This window comes from Stegostoma tigrinum, chromosome 37, assembly GCF_030684315.1.
Source record: "Stegostoma tigrinum isolate sSteTig4 chromosome 37, sSteTig4.hap1, whole genome shotgun sequence".
In the NCBI taxonomy this organism is placed as follows: Eukaryota; Metazoa; Chordata; class Chondrichthyes; order Orectolobiformes; family Stegostomatidae; genus Stegostoma; species Stegostoma tigrinum.
Window position 1 is genome coordinate 21,183,971 of NC_081390.1, and position 20,572 is coordinate 21,204,542.

At 45.3% G+C, this 20,572-nt stretch overlaps 1 protein-coding gene across 1 annotated transcript in view; it reads right to left on the minus strand.

Annotated features, from left to right (window-relative positions):
- Positions 1-13,445: 13,445 nt before the first annotated feature.
- Positions 13,446-20,572, minus strand: part of ret (ret proto-oncogene receptor tyrosine kinase) — a 116,016-nt gene continuing 108,889 nt past the window's right edge. Inside the window, exon 20 of the mRNA XM_048563787.2 lies at positions 13,446-18,021. Coding sequence (XP_048419744.1) covers positions 17,864-18,021 — 158 coding nt within the window. The 3' untranslated portion in view covers positions 13,446-17,863. The remainder of the gene's footprint in view (positions 18,022-20,572) is intronic.

Genomic DNA, 20,572 nt, shown 5'->3' on the forward strand with positions numbered 1-20,572 from the left:
GTGATCCTGGAGTGAGGGAACCAAATCCATACTGTCTTCTGACTGAGAGGTGAGGCTGCTGGACTCCAGATTAGATGTAGACTGGGATCCAAATCACTTTGTCCTACATGGCAATCAATGTCCCCTACATGGTCCCTGACCTCAGCCAGTCTAGAAATCAGTTTCCCAGAGATTTTGATAGTCCTTACTGATGTAACTGAAGTAAATCTTTGACAAGTAAATAGTTGAAGACCTATTTGTGACTAATCATATCTACAAGCAAAGAGCTCAGACCCAGCCTTTGATTGCTGGTTTAATCACACCAATAGCTTGCATTGCCACCAGCGAGGAACATAGCTATTTCAGGACACTTGGTTATTTCCAAGGGATTCGTAAGAACTCTCTCCCTTAAAACTGCCTGCAATGTTCTTTTGACTTCAACAACTTTTGTTATAATGATTCTTCTTGGAATCCTTTTAACACTAGAATCTGTCACAGAATTCTGTATCCTATTCCCCTGACTCCCTCAGTCAACAAGTCCGGGGCTTTCTTCTTAGTGCTGGGACTTTGCAGTTGAGTCTTGCAGTCAGTTTCCTTCTGCCTGACCCTACTGTCTAGATACTGCAGTTTTGGCTGTACACTCTGCATTAAATGGTTTTGTTCCTGATGACTATGTTGTATATGTTCTATCTGAGAGTTATGCAAAGAAGACTCTAGTTTCTCCATGGGTAACAAGTTTTATTCTTAAATGTTTAAAATATCTATTCTGTGCTCACAGCTCAGGCCTTCAGCTCCTTCTACATCTTAGTTTGCTTTACTCTGACTCAACGGCCAGGTCTAACCAATCAAACACAGTGAGCTCTCTGATGAAGGGTCTAGGCCCGCAACGTCAGCTTTTGTGCTCCTAAGATGCTGCTTGGCCTGCTGTGTTCATCCAGCTTCACACTTTGTTATCTTGGATTCTCCAGCATCTGCAGTTCCCATTATCTCTGAACAGCGGTAGTGGACAGATTCACATAGTCAAAGACAGAGAAATTGAACCCTATTGTCTGGGTTCATAATCTTCTATCATTACAAAATATTTAACTCCCTTTCGCACATTTAAAAGAGCAAACATGCAAATTAGGAGTGAGAATCAGGCCTGCTCCACTGTTCAATAAAATCATGGCAGATCTGCTTGTAGCCTTGACTCCACTTTGTTGCCTGCCTCTGATCACCTTGGATACCCACGTGAGTCAAGAATTTATTTAGCACACGCTTAAAAAGAGATATTGACTGTGCCTTTGCAAATCTCTGAGGATTCACACTGTATTTTACTTCTCCCATGCTGCTTTTATTTTCTAGTTCTAACCCAATGTAAATCAGGTCCCAAGCTAAGTATTCTCACTTCCGAACTCTCCAAGATTTGGAGGATTTTGTTTTGCTGCACACCTTATTGCGGTGTTATCTTGCGGCCTAGCGTGGCGATCTCTTGGCCTGGTGTGATGGACTCTCAGCTGACGTGGTAGACTCTTGGCTCGGCATGGCGGTCCCTCAGCTCCCAGCATAGCAGATTCTCGCCAGCATGGCGGTCTCTCAGCCTGGCATGGCGGTCTCTCAGCCTGGCATGGCAGTCTCTCAACCTGGCATGGTGGTCTCTCAGTCTGGCATGGTGGTCTCTTAGCCTGGCATGGAAGTCTCTCAGCCTGGCATGGCAGTCTCGCAGCCTGGCATTGTGATCTTTTGGCAGTCTCTGAACCCAGCGTGGCCTCAGCATGGATTCCGGTCTCGAGGTGATTCCTGTAAGTGCCGTCCCACCATGGCTAAACACTTAAGAAAAATTGTAATATTTGAACTTTCATCTTTATTTCTTTATTTTCTACTTCAAAATAAGAAGGTCTGCATGTGAAAACATTTATCCTTTTTTGATATGTTCTGTGCTACACCATAATTACTGCAGTGTTTAACTTTTAACTTTGTTCTATGTGTGGCGACATTATACACATTTCACAGGACTCCCATACTTTTTGTACTTCAGGACACACGACAATAAATTCAAAATCAAATCAAATCTTTAAAATGACAGTGGAAGGCAAGAGACTTTAATCAGTGAGGAAGGAGCATGGATCTAGCAGCAGGTGTTGGCTTGGAGAGTTTTGGGAAAAGCTGCTATGTCCTTCGATTGTTGCTGGAGACCTGAATAGAAACAGACAGAGAAGTATCAGATCCTTCAGTTGGAGCACCTCATTCAGTTCATTGGTGAATCTAAGGAACCAGCAATAAATCTTTAAATCATTTGAGTGGCTGCACTGCCAGCAGTGAGAGTGAAGAATTTGTTCTAGTTTCAGAAACATCTGAACCATCCAGCCAATCCGTTGCAGCACACACATATATCAGATACCACCCCACTGCCTTTGGCCTCAAGGGACAGCTTATTGCCAGCAACAAAGACTTAAAGCAGAGATAATGGGAACTGCACATGCTGGAGATTCCAAGATAATAAAATGTGAGGCTGGATGAACACAGCAGGCCAAGCAGCATCTCAGGAGCACAAAAGCTGACGTTTCGGGCCTAGACCCTTCATCAGAGAGGGGGATGGGGGGAGAGAACTGGAATAAATAGGGAGAGAGGGGGAGGCGGACCGAAGATGGAGAGTAAAGAAGATAGGTGGAGAGAGTGTAGGTGGGGAGGTAGGGAGGGGATAGGTCAGTCCAGGGAAGACGGACAGGTCAAGGAGGTGGGATGAGGTTAGTAGGTAGCAGGGGGTGCGGCTTGGGGTGGGAGGAAGGGATGGGTGAGAGGAAGAACCGGTTAGGGAGGCAGAGAGAGGTTGGACTGGTTTTGGGATGCAGTGGGTGGGGGGGAAGAGCTGGGCTGGTTGTGTGGTGCAGTGGGGGCAGTGGATGAACTGGGCTGGTTTAGGGATGCAGTAGGGGAAGGGGAGATTTTGAAACTGGTGAAGTCCACATTGATACCATATGGCTGCAGGGTTCCCAGGCGGAATATGAGTTGCTGTTCCTGCAACCTTCGGGTGGCATCATTGTGGCAGTGCAGGAGGCCCATGATGGACATGTCATCAAGAGAATGGGAGGGGGAGTGGAAATGGTTTGCGACTGGGAGGTGCAGTTGTTTGTTGCGAACTGAGCGGAGGTGTTCTGCAAAGCGGTCCCCAAGCCTCCGCTTGGTTTCCCCAATGTAGAGGAAGCCGCACCGGGTACAGTGGATGCAGTATACCACATTGGCAGATGTGCAGGTGAACCTCTGCTTGATGTGGAAAAGCAAATGCCTTTTGTGCAACTTGACCCCATCCAGGTGCTGTGCAATCCCAGGCCAGTGAGGACAGATCAGAGGGTAAGGAGTGATCTGCCTCACTCACACCCACCTCTGCCCCCCCTGAAAAAAAAGTGAATCACAGGAACTTCATAAAAAAAATTCGCGGATGTGGGTGTGGCTGGTTAATCCAGTGTTTATTGCCTATCCCTAATTACCTGGAGAAGATGAAGGTGAACTAACTTCTTGCAGTTGCTTTGGCATAAGTACAGCCACAGTGCTATTAAGAAGGGAGTTCCTGGATTCTGACCTTGCGCAAGTGAAGAAATACAATTTACTTCCAATTCAGAATGGTGTGCCATGTGGAGAGGAGCTTGCAGGTGTTTGGTTTTACATATATCTGTTGCCCCTGTGATTCTTGGTGGTAGAGGTCATGGGTTTGAAAGGTGCAGTTGGAGGAGCCTTGTTGAGTCGGTGCAGTGCACCTTGGAGATGGTACACACTGCTGCCACTGTGTGTCAGTGTTGGAGGAAATGAGTGTTGGATGGGGTCACAAACAAATGAGTTGCATTGACCTGGATGGTGTTGAAGTTCCTCAGTTTGAGTTGCACTCATCCAGGCAAGTGGGGAGTATTCCATTACACTCCTGATTTGTGCATTGTAGATGGTAGACAGGCTTTGAGGAGCCTAAAATGAAGAAAACAGGGGGCTACCATCAATGAAGTAAGCAGTTAATTCCTATTGTACAAAAATTTGCAAGTCAGAAACCAAAAGCCTTGGATAATAAGACATTAAAAATAATCTCAACCATTCATTTAGCATACAAAGGCAGAAGTGAGGCATATGGGGCCAGTGAGTTTGCATGCTGTAGAGAGAGATCTCTAGGTAAGAGTGACTGGTGTGGACACAATCACATGATGTTTGATGGCAGGAACATGGTCCAGGGAGACAGGAGGACCTTGCTGTCTCCATTTCTGGGGATAGGCTGTCCACTGAGATCTATTACAAACACACCAACTCCCACAGTTATCTGGACTATAGCTTCTCATACCCTGCTTCGTTCCAGTTTCTCTATCTCCTGTCACTTCCGTTCTGCCCATGCCACCTTTCACAGATAGACCTCAGAAATATTCACTTTTTTCCTCTGCCAAGGATTCTCTACTGCTGTGGTCAACAGGGCCCTTGGCCACGCCTGGCCTATCTCCTACACTTCTGCCCTCACCCCTTCTCTTCCCACTAACGACAGTGATAGTCCTCACTCACCACCCCATCAACCCCAGCATCCAAAGGATCAAAAGCTGCCATTTCCACCACCTCCAGCAGGACGCCACCATCAGACACATATTTCCCTCCCCTCCTTTGTCTGCATTTCACAGGGATCATTCTCTCCAGGACACCATGGTTCATTCATCCTGTATTCCCAACACCTCCTGACACCCCACATCCCCCAGCACCTTGCCCTGCAACCACAGAAGATGCAACACGTGTCCTTTTATCTTCTCCCTCTTCACTATCTCGTGCTCCAGGCACAACTTCCAGGTGAAGCAGCAACTTACTGGTGCCTCACTCAATCTCGTCTATTGTATTCACTGCTCAAAATGTGATCTTCTCTACACTGGGGAGACTGGGTGACCTCTTCACAGACATTCTATCCATAAAAATGACCCAGAGCTCCCTGTTGCCTACCAATTCAACACCTCCATTGTGTTCTGTGGCCAACATCTCTGTCTAGTGCTTGCTGCAGTGCTCCAGCGAGTCTCAGCACAACTGAAACAGCAGCATCTTATTTTCCATTTGGGGACCCTGCAGCCTTCAGAGCTCAAAACTGAGTTCAATCATTTTAAGACCTGAACACCTTCTTCTACATCCTTTACGTACACCCACATTCCAGGCCCTGTCATGACACAGGCTGCTTTCAGTACAACCAACCCATTTTCACCTTTTTATGATCATATTATCAGCTTTCCCCCTTCCCTGTTTTATTAAGATACATTGCCTTGTCTGACTGACCATCTTTCTTACTTTCTGGGATCCATCTCTAACTATCCCCTTATTCCTCTCCCACCTAACCCCCTGTCATCAGCATATTCGCCGCCTTTTCCTAGCTACTGTCAGTTCTGAAGAAGGGTCACTGGACTTGAAAAGTTAACTCTGCTTTCTCTCGACAGGTCCTTACTTCTGTACTCAAATCCTTTTGTGATGAATGCCTACATGCCATTTGCCTTCCAAATTGCACGCTCCACCCGCATACTAATTTAGTGACTCATTAACAAGGACACAAAAGTATGTTTGGACACACGCATTTCCCGACCTTTAAGAGACATTCTGCTATTCTGTTTTATCAACCAAGTAAATAGTTTCACAATTATTTACATTATAGTCCATGTGCCATGTTCTTGCTCATTCAGTCAGCAAAGCAATTTGAAGCCTCGCAACTTAGACTCTCACTCAGTTTGGTGCCACTAGCAAATTTGGAAATATCATCATTGGTCCACACATCCAAATCATGTAATGTGGATTGTGAAGGGTTCTGAAGTTGACATTGACCCCGAGAATGAACCATTTATTCCTATTCTCCATTTTCTGTCTGATAGCCAATTCTCAATCCACACTAGTATATTACCCAATTCCATGCACTCTAATTTTATTCAGTGACGTCCTGGGTGGAACCTTTTCAAAACCCTTCTGAAAATGCCAAATTAACCACTGCCACCACAATAAAAGCAAAATACTGCATATGTGGAAAACTGAGATAAAAATAGAAATTTCTGGAGAAATTCAGCAGGTCTGGCAGCATCTGGTTCGAGTCCAGTCTAACTCCAGCCATTGCTTCTTTATCAATTCCACAGGTAACATCCTCAAAAATCTCCATCAAGTTTGTCAAACAGGATCTCTCCTTCAGAATTCCGTGTTGGCTCTGACAGGGAGCTTTTCTGAATGTTCAGTAATCACATCCTTTATCAAAGATCTAAAATTTTCCTTCTTACTGATGTCAAACTCGTGGATGTTTAGTTCTCCATTCTTCTGCTACCTTCCTGCACAGGATATAGCTGATAACAGTCTTAAAGGGACAAGCCAGATTAAAAAAAACACTCAGCCACAGATCCCAGACTTGGGTTGCCAACTCTGGTTGGGCAAATCTCTGGAAGTTTTCATCACGTGATGTAAATCCACAAAGGCTCCATCCCCAATAAATACACCATCGTTGCATCCTCGAGGTGCCAAATGCATCAGCCAATCAGAAAGAACAGACTCCTTGCTAAATGATTGGAGCATTTTGCAGTACTAATCAAGTAGCAATTGCTTTTCCTCCACTCAGTATTTAAGTGACTCGGCAGCAATGAAGTTACAAAAAGTGAATTCTATTTAATGTTCCTTTGTTTTTCTCCTGGGTCTGCTTGTAACTGTGTCCTGGAGATTGACCTCCAATTCCTGTTGACCAGGACTATCCGGGTGAGAGGCAACTTTATCCAGACTGCCCATGTGAAGCAACAAGGTAGATTAGTTAATATTGCTCATACTGCAGCAGTACATTCTAAATCAGGATACCATGCCAGCGATGACTGCCAATTTTTGGTTGCCCTGGAGAAGGCGATGATGAGCTACTTTCTTGAACCACTACAGACCATGTGGTATAGGGACACCCACGTTGGGTAGTGAGTTCCAGGATTCTGACCCAGCGACAGTGAAGGAATGGTGATATATTTCCAAGTCAGGCTACTGTGTGGCTTCAAAGGGAACTTCTGGTGGTGGTGCTCCAGTGTTCCTGCTGACCTGGTTCTGCTCCATGGTAAGGTGTTGATTTGAAAGATTCTGTTGAAACAGCTTTGGTGAGTTATGGCACCTTCCAAACCCACAACCACCACCATCTGGAACAGATAAGTGGGAACACTACCGCTTGCAGGCTCCCCTGCAAGTGATTTACCGTCCTGACTTGGAAATATATTGCCGTTCCTTCAGTGTCACTGGGTTAAAATCTTGGAGTTCCCTCCCCTACAGCATTGTGGGCTTACCTATAGCCGATGGATTACAGCAGTTCAAGAAGGCAGCTTACCCCCACCTTCACAAGGGTAACTAGGGATGGGCAGTAAAGGCTAGTTCAGTCAGCGACAGCGACATCCCATGAATGAATTTAAAAAGGCTCACAGTTACCACAGTGTGTCGGTGATGAAGTGAGTGAAAGTCGAAGATGGGGGATATGGAACACCAATCAGGCAGGATGATGGTACATCCTGAGTGCTGTTGGAGCAGCTCAGTAGGTAAATGGAAGGGTTAAACACCTCTGTCATGACTTTCTGGAACTGGTTGGGCTCAGCCCTCATGCATTATGTCCTAGCATTTGGCAGACTGTGCTCTGTCTGCCATTCTGTTGCCAATCTGTGGTACTACCACTCAGCTGGCTCGCATTAAATCTTTCAGTCTCTCTTTGGTTAAATAATATTCATCCGCATAACTATTAATCCTATACTGAATTTAATGACCTAGTGAAACCTATTTTTCTATTCTGTCCCGTGAGGACTCTCTGTGTAGACCTAGCCTCCACACAGTGTTTTCTCCACTCGTGTAGAATGTGGTGGAGGGAGTGCACAGTGCCTCTGTGGTTAGCACTGCTGCCTCACAGTGCCAGGAACCCAGATTTGATTCCAGGCTAGGTGATTGTCTGTGTGGAGTTTGTACATTCTCCCCACATCTGCGTGGGTTCCCTCCAGGTGCTCTGGTTTCCTCCCACAGTCCAAAGATCTGCAGATCAGGTGGATTAGCCATGTTAAATTACCCATAGTATCCAGGGATGTGTAGTTTATGTGGGTTAGCCATGGGAAATGCAGATTAGCGGTACGGGGTGGGTCTGGGTGGGGCTTTTTGGAGGGTCGGTGTGGACTTGATGGGCCAAATGGCCTGCTTCCGCTCTTAGAGTCACACAGCATGGAAACAGACCCTTTAGTCTAAATTGCTTACATTGACCAGGTTTCCTAATCCGAACTAGTCCTGATATCTGTGTTTGGCCCATATCCCTTTAAACCTTGCCTATTCATGTACCTGTCTAAATGCCGTTTAGATGCTGCAACTATTCCGGCATTTAACACTTCCTCTAGCAGCTCATTCCAAATATGCACCACCATCTGTGTGAAAAAGCTGCCCCTCAGGTCCCTTTTAAATCTTTCTCCTCTCACCTTTATCTTATGTCTTTTAGTTTTGGATTCCCCTACCCTGGCAATAAGACTTTGGCTATTCATCTTATTTATGTCTCATGACTTTGTAAACCTCTGTAAAGTCACCCTTCAGCGTCCCACATTCCAAGGAAAAAGTTCCAGGCTATCCAGCCTCTCCTTATAACTCCAGCCTTCCAGTCTTAGTAACAGCATTATAAATCATTTGCATCCTTCCTATATCAGAACAACCAGAATTGTACACAGTACTGCAAAAATGGCCTCAGTAATCTCCTGTGCAGCCATAACATGACGTCCCAACGCCTGTACTCAACATTCTGACCAATGAAGGCAAGCATGTCAAATGCCTTCTTCACCACCCTGTTTATATATGACACCACTTTCAAGGAACTATGTACCTGCACCTCCCGCTCTCTTTGTTCGACAACACTCTCCAGGACCTGCCATTAACAATCACAACCCTAGCCTGGTTCATCTTACCAAAATGCAACACCTCTAGATTAAACTCCATTTGCCACTCCTTGACCCATTTGCCCAGGTGATCAAGATCTCATTGTACTCTTAGATAATCTTCTTCACTGACCACTGTACCACCAATTTTGGTATCGTCCACAAACTCAATAAACATGCCTCCTATATTCTTCTCCAAATTGCTTAAATAAATGACAAACAACAGTGGACCCAGCACCGATCCATGCAGCACACCACTGGTCACAGGAAATGCTGTGCAGGGATATGGGGAAAAGCCAGGAGATTGGTGCTCAATGATAGGATAGGTACGATGGGTCAAAAAGCCTTCTATTGTGCTGTAATGACCCTGTCCCTAGTCTCCAACAGCAGTTCTTCTGGCCTGGGATAGCTCCCCATCCTCCTGCAGGGAAGTGTTATGTTGCTTACGATACTATGCCCATCCTGATGCAGGGTAGTGCAGGATCTCTAGGTTGAGCAGCTGCTTTCCTGGACAGTGGGGACAGCAGCATAGTTCCTTTCAAGACCTCTCAGGTGACTGTGATGTCCTGACACACGATCCAGGAGGATCACTGCACGTCCCCCATGAAATCGGCAAACGACAGATGTGCAACAATCCCCATTGAGAAAGGAAATGGAGTGGATGCAAGAAGGTGCTTTATAAATGTAGGTTCATTCATTTGGGGTTCATGTTCCAATGCTTATCAGTCAGAATGCTGTGGAGCAAGTCTTGCTCCCAGTGTCATGCTACATTGTCAGAAATGCCATTGTTTAGATGCAATATTAAAGGATATAGGCCCTTTACAGCCAGGGAGGAATCATAGAATTCCTACAGTGCAGGATGAGGTTATTTGGTCTATTGAGTCTGCTCTAATCCTCTGAAGACCATTCCAACCAGACCCCAACCCTTCCCCCTATTTCCCAAGGCTAATCCACTTAACCCGCAGTTCCTTGGACGCTATGGGCAACTTATCATGGCCAATCCACCCTAACCTGCACATCCTTGGGTTGTGGGAGGAAACACAAGCAGAGAATGTGTCAACTCCACACGCAGACAGTTGCCTGAGGGTGGAATCGAACCCAGGTCTCCAGTGCTGTGAGGCAGCTATGCTAACCACTGAGCCACTGGACTGCCTCCAGACAGGGAATGTCTAATGCCCAGTGACCACCACCAGCATCAATAGGTAAGTTGATCATCCCCTGCATCATTTGTTTTTGAGGTTCTGCTGTGATTGGAAAACATCAGCTGCGTTTTTCCATGGAGTCCCCACTCCTCCTTTTTGCCCAACTGCAGTCTGTGTGACTCAGGAGCAAGATTGAGACTTGGGCCTCACTGGGCTGGATTTTCCTCTGCTGGAGGGCTCGGGGAAGGGGTTTGGGGACTGGGGGAAAGTGGGGAGACCGCCATAAAGTAGGGACAGCTGTTCCAAACAGATTCCTGCCCATTCGAGAGGTTTCCCGGGAATAGCCAGGAAAGAGACTAGTGCCCATTCCGCAGGGACAGACTGAAGGCCCAAGTATGGGTGCTGTTTTTTTGGTTGCTGGTTTGGGGGGGTTGGAGTTTGGTGATGAGAAGTGACCCGCTGCTGTTCAGTGATGGGAAGACAAGATTGGAAAGGTGAACCTTTGAACTGAAGGTCCAATTGTTGGATCGGCCATTGGGAAAGGCCCATTACCGGAGAGGGTTTCTTTTTAACCCCATCCATGCGCAGGACATACCAGGTTGGCTCCAAATGAAAGTTCCAGCTAGATCAATCCCACCACCTCCCAACCAGGCCCAGAGCACCTTCTTAATTCTTGAGCCCTGCTTCAGTAGAGGTTGCCTCTCTAAGGAGCTGGGGTTGGGGAGCAGTGACAGGAGTTAGGGAAATAGGGCTGATGCTGAAGCAGTGGAGCAGCCCACTGTGGCCTCTTATTGTCCCCTTTGCATTCTGTCAACCCTGACAGAAGGGGAGAGGCTGGGAGGAGGTCTACATGGAGTCCGGCTCCCCGAGGGCAGTCAGTTTTCTCTCCCTCCCCTGAAAGCAGGGGTGGGAGATCCTCATCTGGCCCTGACGTCAGGGCCCAAAACCCAAGGGAAAGGAGTGTTGCTCACTCCAATAGACTGACAAGGCCTCGAGTCCCCTCATCACAGCTCAGCATCTTCTAGCTTCAGGAACCTACCCCAGAGAGGGACGTACGTCTTTTTGAAACAATGAACAAGTGGCAGTGAAAACAACAAATGCTAGAGATCACAGTGGCTCAGACGGCGTCTATGGAGAGAGAGCATTGGCTGTAATTTGTTCCCAAAACAAAGCGTCAGTGATAATCAGCAAGTCTGGTATTTCCACAGCCTTCCCTGACACACTGAAATGTATTGTTGAACGTGATGAATTACTCTGAGATGCAGTGACTGTCGCTCCACCAACAACAGTCCTATCCCCCCAAACGGCAACAAAACACAAAACCCAACAGCCTTCACCTTTGCTTAAAGGTGGTAACATCTGGTCTCATGGAATGAAGAACATAGGAGGCATTGATAAAAAGGTGCCGTAAATGAGGAGAATCTCGATCAGGGAAGTCCAAGAGAAACTGCCCCTGTACCCTCAGACCTCATGCTTAAGATAAATAAATTGGACAACGATGCAAATTTTTGTTACGATAGTCATTCTTAATTGGTCCAAACAGGTGAAGCAAATGCAATAATAACTTTTAAAAGGGAATTAGTTATAGACTTGAGAAGGAGAGGTTTGCAGGGCTATTGGGAAAGAGCTGGTACATAGTTGTTAAATAGTTATGTTGACGAGCCAGCAGAGACAAATTGGCCCAAATGGCCTCCTTCGGTGCAACATTATTCCATGAAGTCCACTTGGTTTGCCTTGTACTATCCTAACAGTCCTATGACATTGTACAATGATCATGGAAGTTCCTGCCTAGGCACAGTGATCGATACCTATCATTTAGCCATGAAGCAGGAAAGCTTCAGGAACCATAGGTCCATTAGTGCCTGCTCTCCTCATACTTAGCACATCATGTCACATAAACAGGTCCCTGGGGCCTTTTATTAAGCAGATGGAGCATCGGGTTACAGTGTCAGGTAAGGAGCACTGGGAATAGCAATAGGACAAGACCATTCAGCCAGTTGAGACTGGTGTTCAATATGATCATGGATGAACCTCTGTCCCAGCCTCCATCTGTTGAGGGTCTTTTCAAGTTTTGCAAAGCACCCTCCACCCCGCAGTCTGTACGAGGCGAGTGTGAACACCCATTCCTTTGGAGGTTAGTTTTGAGCTCATTATTAGCACGGTGGCTCCGTGGTTAGCTCTGCTGCTTCACAGCACCAGGGTCCTGGGTTTGATTCTACCCTTGTTGGCGTGGAGTTTGCACATTCTCCCTGTGTCTGTGTGGGTTTCCTCTGGTTTCCTCCCACAGACCAAAGATGTGCGGGTTACGTGGAATGACCATGCTAAATTGCCCCATAGTGTCCCAGAATGTGCAGACAAGGTGGATTAGCTATGGGAAATGTACGGTTATATGCTGGGTCTGGGTGGGATGCTCTTCAGAGGGTCAGTGTAGACTCAATGAGCCAAATGGTCTGTGCCCACACTGTCGGGATTCTATATACTCAAGCTCCTAGTGCTGGCTTTGGACCCTGTGTTCCATCTGAGGCTGAAAGAACACACATGAAGCTGCAGATTTTATTTAAAATTGGAATAACTCTTAAACAGAGTAGCAACATTCTAACAACAGAACATTGTGCCTGAGGCTTTTGGCTTGCCCATGACTTAGTAGAGCATCCCAATACATTTTACAAGAGCAATTCCCAAGCTAACTTCAACACCAAGCTATAAACAGCTATATAAGATGGGGAGCTGCAATCTTGCTTAGAGTCGTGGAGCCATTCAGCACAGAAACAGACCCTTCGGTCCAATCAGTCCATGCTGACCATAATCCCAAACTAAACAAGCCCCACCTGCCTGCGCTTGGCCCATATCCCTCCAAACCTTTCCCATTCGTGAATTTATCCAAATATCTTTTCAATGTTGTAACTGTGCCTGCATCCACCGCTTCCGCAGGGAATTACCAGACTTTTAAAGAAGCTGCTTCTTGCTGTCAGCTAAATGGAAAGGAGAGTTAGCTAGCTCAGTTGGCTGGCCAGCTGGTTTTTAATTCAGTTTGAGCCAACAGTGAGGGTTCAAGTCCTATACCAGCTGAGGCTAACATGAGGACTCTCCTTCTCTTACACTTTGCTTGAGGTATTGTGACCATTGGGTTAAACTCACCACTGGGTATCTCTGTCATGAAAGAACAGCACTTAGAGTGACTTTATGTAGCATGCAGTGTATTTTCAGTGTCTTATTTGAGTACCATGTCATTTCTAAAACCTAAAACCATTATCCTGACACTCAATAGCTTCTGCCTCAGACAGGAGCAAGCTTCTTTATCTCGCTGGTCCTCAACGTAACAATCTGTTGCCTGCCCTAGACACAGAGCCAATTAAACCTATTTCAAAAGCATTTTTATGAGAAACAGAATCAAGGAACATTTAATGGAGAGAGTAATTTTTTTATTTTTATCCAAAAAAAATTTACATCTGCCATTTATTGCATTACATTTCATCAATAAGGCCCGCTAAATCTACACAACAGGCACAAAACAAATAGCATTATGCTTGAAAAAAAATACACTGAAATATTCAGTTTAAATAGACAATTCCAAAATTAATAAATTAATTCTAATCAACACAGTACAATGGCATTATTTGCAATACTTGTTTTTTTTTACATTTTAGAAAAATACTTCCTAAATTATTCTGTGCGAAAGAAAATGCCACATATGACACAGAGGCAGCACCAGGCCAACACAATAGCTTTGCTGCTGCAAAGAGCTGTGACCGGAGCAGGGACGAGACATGGACACGGACTGCATATTATAGTTCACAGCGACAACAAAAAAATGGGGAGCCCAGCTTGTTGAAATCCCCAGACTCCACAAGAGAGTCAGTGAAGAGTTAAGTCTGAGTTTTGGCAGTATCAGTTGAGAGGAATGTTGGCAAGGAATCATGATGAGGGGTGGGTGGTAGTACAGAGGGGGAATCTCTCTTTAACACAAATATCCATTTTCAATCACTTAAGTGGAAATATATTTTTAATTGTTAATAAAACAAAGATCTGCTCACACTATTGAAATTGGGTGCTCTCATGCTAAAAGAAGAAAATCACTGGAAACTTGCAAATGCTGTGTCTTGTTTTGTAGACCACAGAACATTACAACCAATGCATTCATTTCCAAGTAGGACTGTTTCTTTTTTTAACTGGCTTTTTCCTCTAGGTTTATCACACACTTATCCTCTTATCATATCTAACAGGCAATCTTGCACCATTTCGCCTGCAGACTGAACAGGGACATTGGCAATCACATCTCTACATGGGGATGAAAGGAGTTTTTTTTCTCAAATTTCTCAAGATTCAGCCATTTCATTTTAAACAAAACAGAATTTCCTGCAGGATGGTCATTACCTTTTGGAGAGAATCTGTCACCCTCTCCAGATTTGCAGCCTGGAAATAGGCTGTGAGCAATTTTAGCCCCACGCTGAGTACAATATAAATTGACTTTTTTTATATCTGAGGGGTTAAACTGCTTAAAATTGAACTGATTACCACTTTCAATAAACCACCCCCCCCCCCAACCCACCCACTCCAAGGTTGGGTACCATTGTGAAAATGCCCAGATTTCAATAGCTTTCCCCTGCCCCTTGTAATTTCTTAACTCCTTAAATCAGTAATAGCAAAGGCCCGTGGCTGTTGAGGGGGAGGGTGCTGTTCCTGTTCTTGCCAGCAGATGGCAATGTCACTCTATGTCCTATAGAAGTCCCCAAACCTGGTTCCTTCCATTTCTCCTAATTTCCTCATTGCCATTCATAGAAAACGCAGAAGGCTAGGCTAGGTGTAGATACAATCAAAGCACTTGGATACTTTATTAAACTTTGCACACTTTATAGTTTTGTCTGTCCCCTTAACCCCAGGTCTATTAAAATTCTTCAAGCAGCTACTTATAGACAGTTTGCTGTTGAACTTGAAAGTTCCCATTCAATCATTGTCATGGGACTATGGCATTTCCTCCCTCATTCTCTGCTCAGCCAATTTGATGTCTACAACTACACAGTTGATTTCTGTGTATACTTGTAAACATGGAGATGCAATGGAAACGGTCCTTCCTCAAGAACCCCAAGGCCCAGAGGTGAATGAAACTGGACACGTTTCAGCAATCACTCAATGCTAATTCCCCAGCCTTTCCTGCAAAGGTCTTTTTAAACAAAACAAAATCGTTCACAGGATGTTGACATACTGGCTGAGCCAGCAATTCAATATTCAATTCAACCATACCTGAGTGGAGAAGGTGCAAAACATTGTGAAGCCTGGTCACTTTGAGACCACATATCTTATCCTGCTCCTTATGTGGTGTGCAGACCCTTAGAACACTTGTTTGGCTTAGTACCGAATAGAATCTTGACAGTGTGGAACTAGGGCTTTCAGTCCATCAATTCCATACCACCCCTCCAAAGAGCATATCACCCAGGCCCATCCCAACCCTGCAATTCACAAATTTGATGCATGTAACCTGCATACTGTGGGCAATTTTAGCACGGCCAATCCACCAAATCTACACATCTTTGGACTGTGGGAGGAAACCCATGCAGACAGTAAGGGGGTGGGGGGAGGAATGCGCAACTCCATACTGTCATCCAAGGGTGGAATTCCCATGCTGTGAGGCAGCAGTGCTAATCACTGAGCCACTGTGTTTCCCCGACGGGCTTGAGGGGTGGAGTGCTGTAATAACTCAAAAGGGTCTTACATTGTGAGTGCATTCACTCCAGTTGCTGATTTCACCTCTCACTGTGCAGTCAGAAACCCAGACAGCCAGAAGGAGCCATGATGTAAAACACCCAGGCACTGCGGAACTGGTTTCCTGTTCTGCCGGTGAGCATTACATTTCATTTCCTACAGCATGGAAGCAAGCCATTCAGCCCATTGGGTCCACACTGCCCTTTCGAAAAGGATCCCACCCACACCCCTAGCCTATCCCTGTAATTTCTCATGGCTAATCCCTGGACTCTGTGGGCAATTTAGCATGGCCAATCCATCTAAGCTACACAACTCTAGAGTGTGGGAGGAAACCCACGCAGACACAGGGACAATGTGTAAACTCCACAAACACAGTCACCCCGAGGTTGGAATAGAAGCTGGGTCCCTGCTATGAGGCAGCAGTGCTAACCACTGAGCCACTGTGCCACTCCATTTGGACATCCATCCAACCCCATTTGCTTCTCAATGCCTACAACCTTTCTGAGGGTGAGTGCATGAAGCTGGACCCACAGGCCATGAAGCAACTATGCTGTGGCGAACCCGACCCGCACTGAAGGAACGTGAGCAGATGAGTCAAGACCAATCAGGCATCTTCCACACACACTTTTTCACTTGCACTGCTGCGCAGCCCCACCCAGAGGGTTAAACAGGTTTGGTTGTTCGATTGGGAAATCTGGGCAACATTAGGAGGCTGGCATTGTTTGGCCATCCAGAATTTCCCTTGAGCTGATTGGCTCTCTAGGTCATTCCAGAGGGAAGTTAAGGGTCAACCAGATTGCTGTGGGCCTGCAGTCACATGTAGATCAGACCAGGTAAGGATGGCAGATTTCCTTCCCTTTTCATTAGCAGACTGTGCATTCATGAAACTGTAGAAGGAGCAAGGTAAGGCATCTGTAGGCATAACACTGATGCACCTTCTTAAGGCCAATTAGGGATGGTGAATAAATGTTGACTCAGCCACCGACGCCTACACCCCTCTAATTATTATCTTTAATACATAAAGAAATGCCTTTGCAGGGAATTTTTTTTTAACAGCCATCATTTATAGTTGCCACGGTCACAATTACTGAGGCTAGCTTTCCACTGCAGGTCTCCATCACTGGATTGACATTTCCAGCAGTTACTGCTGGAATAGTATCTGAACCCATGTCTCCAAGGCCTCTGGAATAGGGGTGCATGATTTTACCATTACACCACCATCTCTGGCCCTTGTAGAACCAGGCTGGTGGATGGAGGATCAAACGGTAGCACAGGGTTGAAGGGGCTGAATGGTGTCGTGCCTGTTTCTATGTTCCCTGAGATGGTGGTGGCGGTAGAGAATCTCTCCTTGCCCTGAGAGTGCTCCCTCAATGTATTTATTACTCAGGGATTCGTAGGACCCCAAGGCAAGGTAGAATTGAGGGAGGTGACTGCAACCAGGATTCGAGGGGCCGAATGGCCTCACGATGCTCCTGAGCATCATTTGGCTACCCACCCAACCCCATTTGCTTCGGGGACTGTGGCTCAGTGGGGATCTGGTGCACAGACAGAGGCAGTAAAGTATTTCTCTGAACAGACAGAGCCAGCGTCATTGGCTCCAGCTGCACCCAAATGCAAGTTTAACAGTCGGTCACCACTGAGTTCCTGCTGGTCATGGATAGGGTTGGTTTATTCAAAACGACGGGAATAAGTCACTCTAAAAATCTAATTGGTTCAGCCTCAGGACATCAGCAGTTGGCACAGAAGTTGCTGCAACATTTCAAGCCGTGCAAATCATTTCCCCGCGTCGCCATCCCTTTCACCTCTGGCTATTTGACTTTGGCATGCTTCACATTTTCTGACTCATGGAGTTTAGAAGTTAATAGCCAAAATCGTCCGAGCAGGAGACCCGGCAACTTTTGCCCAGTTTCGGGACAGACTGGCCCTCAACACCAGGAGTTTCAAAGGCAAAAGAGAGACCGCTATGAAGGAAAAGGTCACTGCAGGTGAGGGTTCAGAGGTCAGTCGCTCTGCCCCAGTTTCTCTGGCACCATGTGAGAACTTCAGAATCCACATTCACACAGTTTTGGCCTGTCCAGTGTTATGAAGAGGAGCCAAAGAAATAATGCATGTATGTTTTGTGTTGTGTGTGTGTATGTGTGTGTGTGGCTCTCCATGGGCTTTGTTATTTGACTATTAACTATCACAACGCTCCATAAATTTTACGGCTGTTGGTGACATCATCCAGTTTGCATAAACACTATCATTTGCATATCTTGTAAAGACTGAGTTAGTTCCATCGAATCTCGTGATGGGGACAGAGCAGTCTTCGGACCAGCAAGGATACGAGATGCCTAAAAACGAAAACACATAATTTTTTCTGCACAAAGCAGGGGAACCACAAAGAAAAAAAGAAAAACAAAAGACTCAGGTGCTGAAAATTACTCTCACCAAAAAAAAACCACATCTGATTCAGTGCATCCATGTATATCTACACAAGAACCACCATTAAGGGGGCAGAAAATTTAAATAAAAATAATTACAACAATTTATAAATTTTATACGTTTATACACATTGCCTCTGCTTACACAACCGGAGTCCAGTTTGATCTTGGATAGGGATTTGTGCTCTTTGACGCTGTCTCCCTGAGAGGCTTGTAACTTATCAACCACCTCGCATTCTCCCTTTAGGAATAGGGGGTGTCATTGACAGACAGACTGGGGTAGGGTAGAGAAGTGAGTTGTGCTGTGCATGATCCCAGTGACCGCTTGCTAAGCCGCCAGTGATTTCTGGCCATAATTGATATTGTCTCCAGACCTCCCACTCCGTTACAACCCACCCCTTCCCATCTGCATCGTCTGGATGAAGCTCCCAAATTTTGCCTTAACTTGAGCAGGAAAAGGGCATTGCATGTCCCAACAAATGCTCAGACAGAAATGTCTACCTGGTTCATTCAAACATCTCATGCACTCTAGCTTCACAAACTTTCAATGACTCAACACCAAGAATGACAAGCTACAGAGAGTGAGAATTAGGCTACACTGAGATGTAACATTAATTGTTACGCACTGAGATGTAACATTAATTGTTAATGTCCAGCTGGTGTGCTTTACAAAGGATCAACATTGTAAAACATGTAAATGTTTTGAGGCACATCAGAGCGCAGCATGTTGTATAGAGAAAATTTTTAACATCTTTTGCACTCCTTGTAATTTATTTTCATCTTCAAGCTGCAAACCTGTCACGGAATGCATTTTGTAAATAATAGGTCAATTACACTCATTTTGAGCAGATCTCGTAGTCTGGGGACAAGTTGAATATTATTGCAAATTCGTAAGTCGAAATGTTTCTGCAACTTTTCTTGACATAATTTATGAATTAAATGTATTATTGGAAGGAAAAGTTGATATCCAGCTTTATATTGCATTAAAACATGAATTAAGAGCTTTAGGCTGAGGACATGGTGTGTAACAGAGAGAGCGATATAATGGTGAATCTGATACTAAGGATAGTGTGTGTAAGAGAGAGAGAGTGATATAATTGTGAGTCTGCTATTAGATAAAGTGTGTGGTATAATTGTGAATCTGATATTAGGGATAAAAAGTCTTATATTGCAGGTAGGTGAGAGACTATTAATAACTAAGATCCCTGGAATTAAAATCTGGACAGTTTGTAACAATCAGTGCTCGGAAGTTGGTTGAGAGTCTAGTTCTGATATCAGTGCAGGGGAAGGATTGATTAGTGTGGGAGGTGCCAGCTCACTTATGAAATTTATCATTTGTTTTAATATGGGGCTAAAGCTCATGTCAAATAGAGCACAGTGTATGCCATCACTTGTCTAATACATTAGATTCACTCACTCTAACAGAAAAAGACCAATGGAGCTTATGTAATTAACCACAAATCCATAGGACATACAAATACACGTGTGTGTATGTTCACCTGTGTGCACGCATGTGTATGTGTGCACATGTGTGAGTGTGTTTTTGCATGTGTGTGAGAGATTGTTTGTGCATCAGTATTTTTTTATATTCACTCATGGGATGGGGACATTACTGGCTGGACCCAGCATTTATTGTCCGTCCCTAGTTGCCCTGGAGAAGGTGATGGTGAGCTGCCTTTTTGAACTGCTGTAGTGCATTTGGTGCTGTTAGACCCACAATGCTTTTAGAGAGTGAGTTACAGGATTTGACCCAGCGACAGTGAAGGAACGGCGACATATTTCCAAGTCAGGATGGTGAGTGGCTTGGAGGGGAATTTGCAGGTGTTGGTATTCCCATGTGTCTGCTGCCCTTGTCCTTCTAGACGGAAGTGGTCGTGGGTTTGGAAGGTGCTGTTTAATAGGGCTTGGTGAATTTCTGCAGTGCATCTTGTAGATAGTAAACACCGCTGCTATTGAATCTCAAGGGTGGAGGGAATAGATGTTTATGAATATGGTGCCAGTTGAGCAGTCTTCTTTATTAGGGTGGTAGCAAGGTTCTTGATGTTGGAGCTACACTCATCCAGGTCAGTAGGGAGTATTCCAACGCATTCCTGACTTATGCGTGTGTGCGCGCGTGTGTGTGTGTGTGTGTGTGTGTGCACGCGTGCACCCACATGCCCATGCACCCGTTCCTATTTAGACAGGGATTCCTACCGATGGAAATGTCCACCAATTATGACATAAAAGGACATTGTGATTATGGATTTACTAAGAGGTTTACAGTTAATTGACAAGATTTTCTATCAATAACACATTATATACACACATATATAAATATATTTAGAGAGAGAGAGAGAGAGAGAGAGAGAGGTGACAGTGCTTGCGAAGGATTTTTAAAAAATTTTAGATGCCTGTTAGGAAGCAGCAGGGAAAATGCACAGGATACACTAATGACATTGTATCAATTTAACCCAGGCTTTCC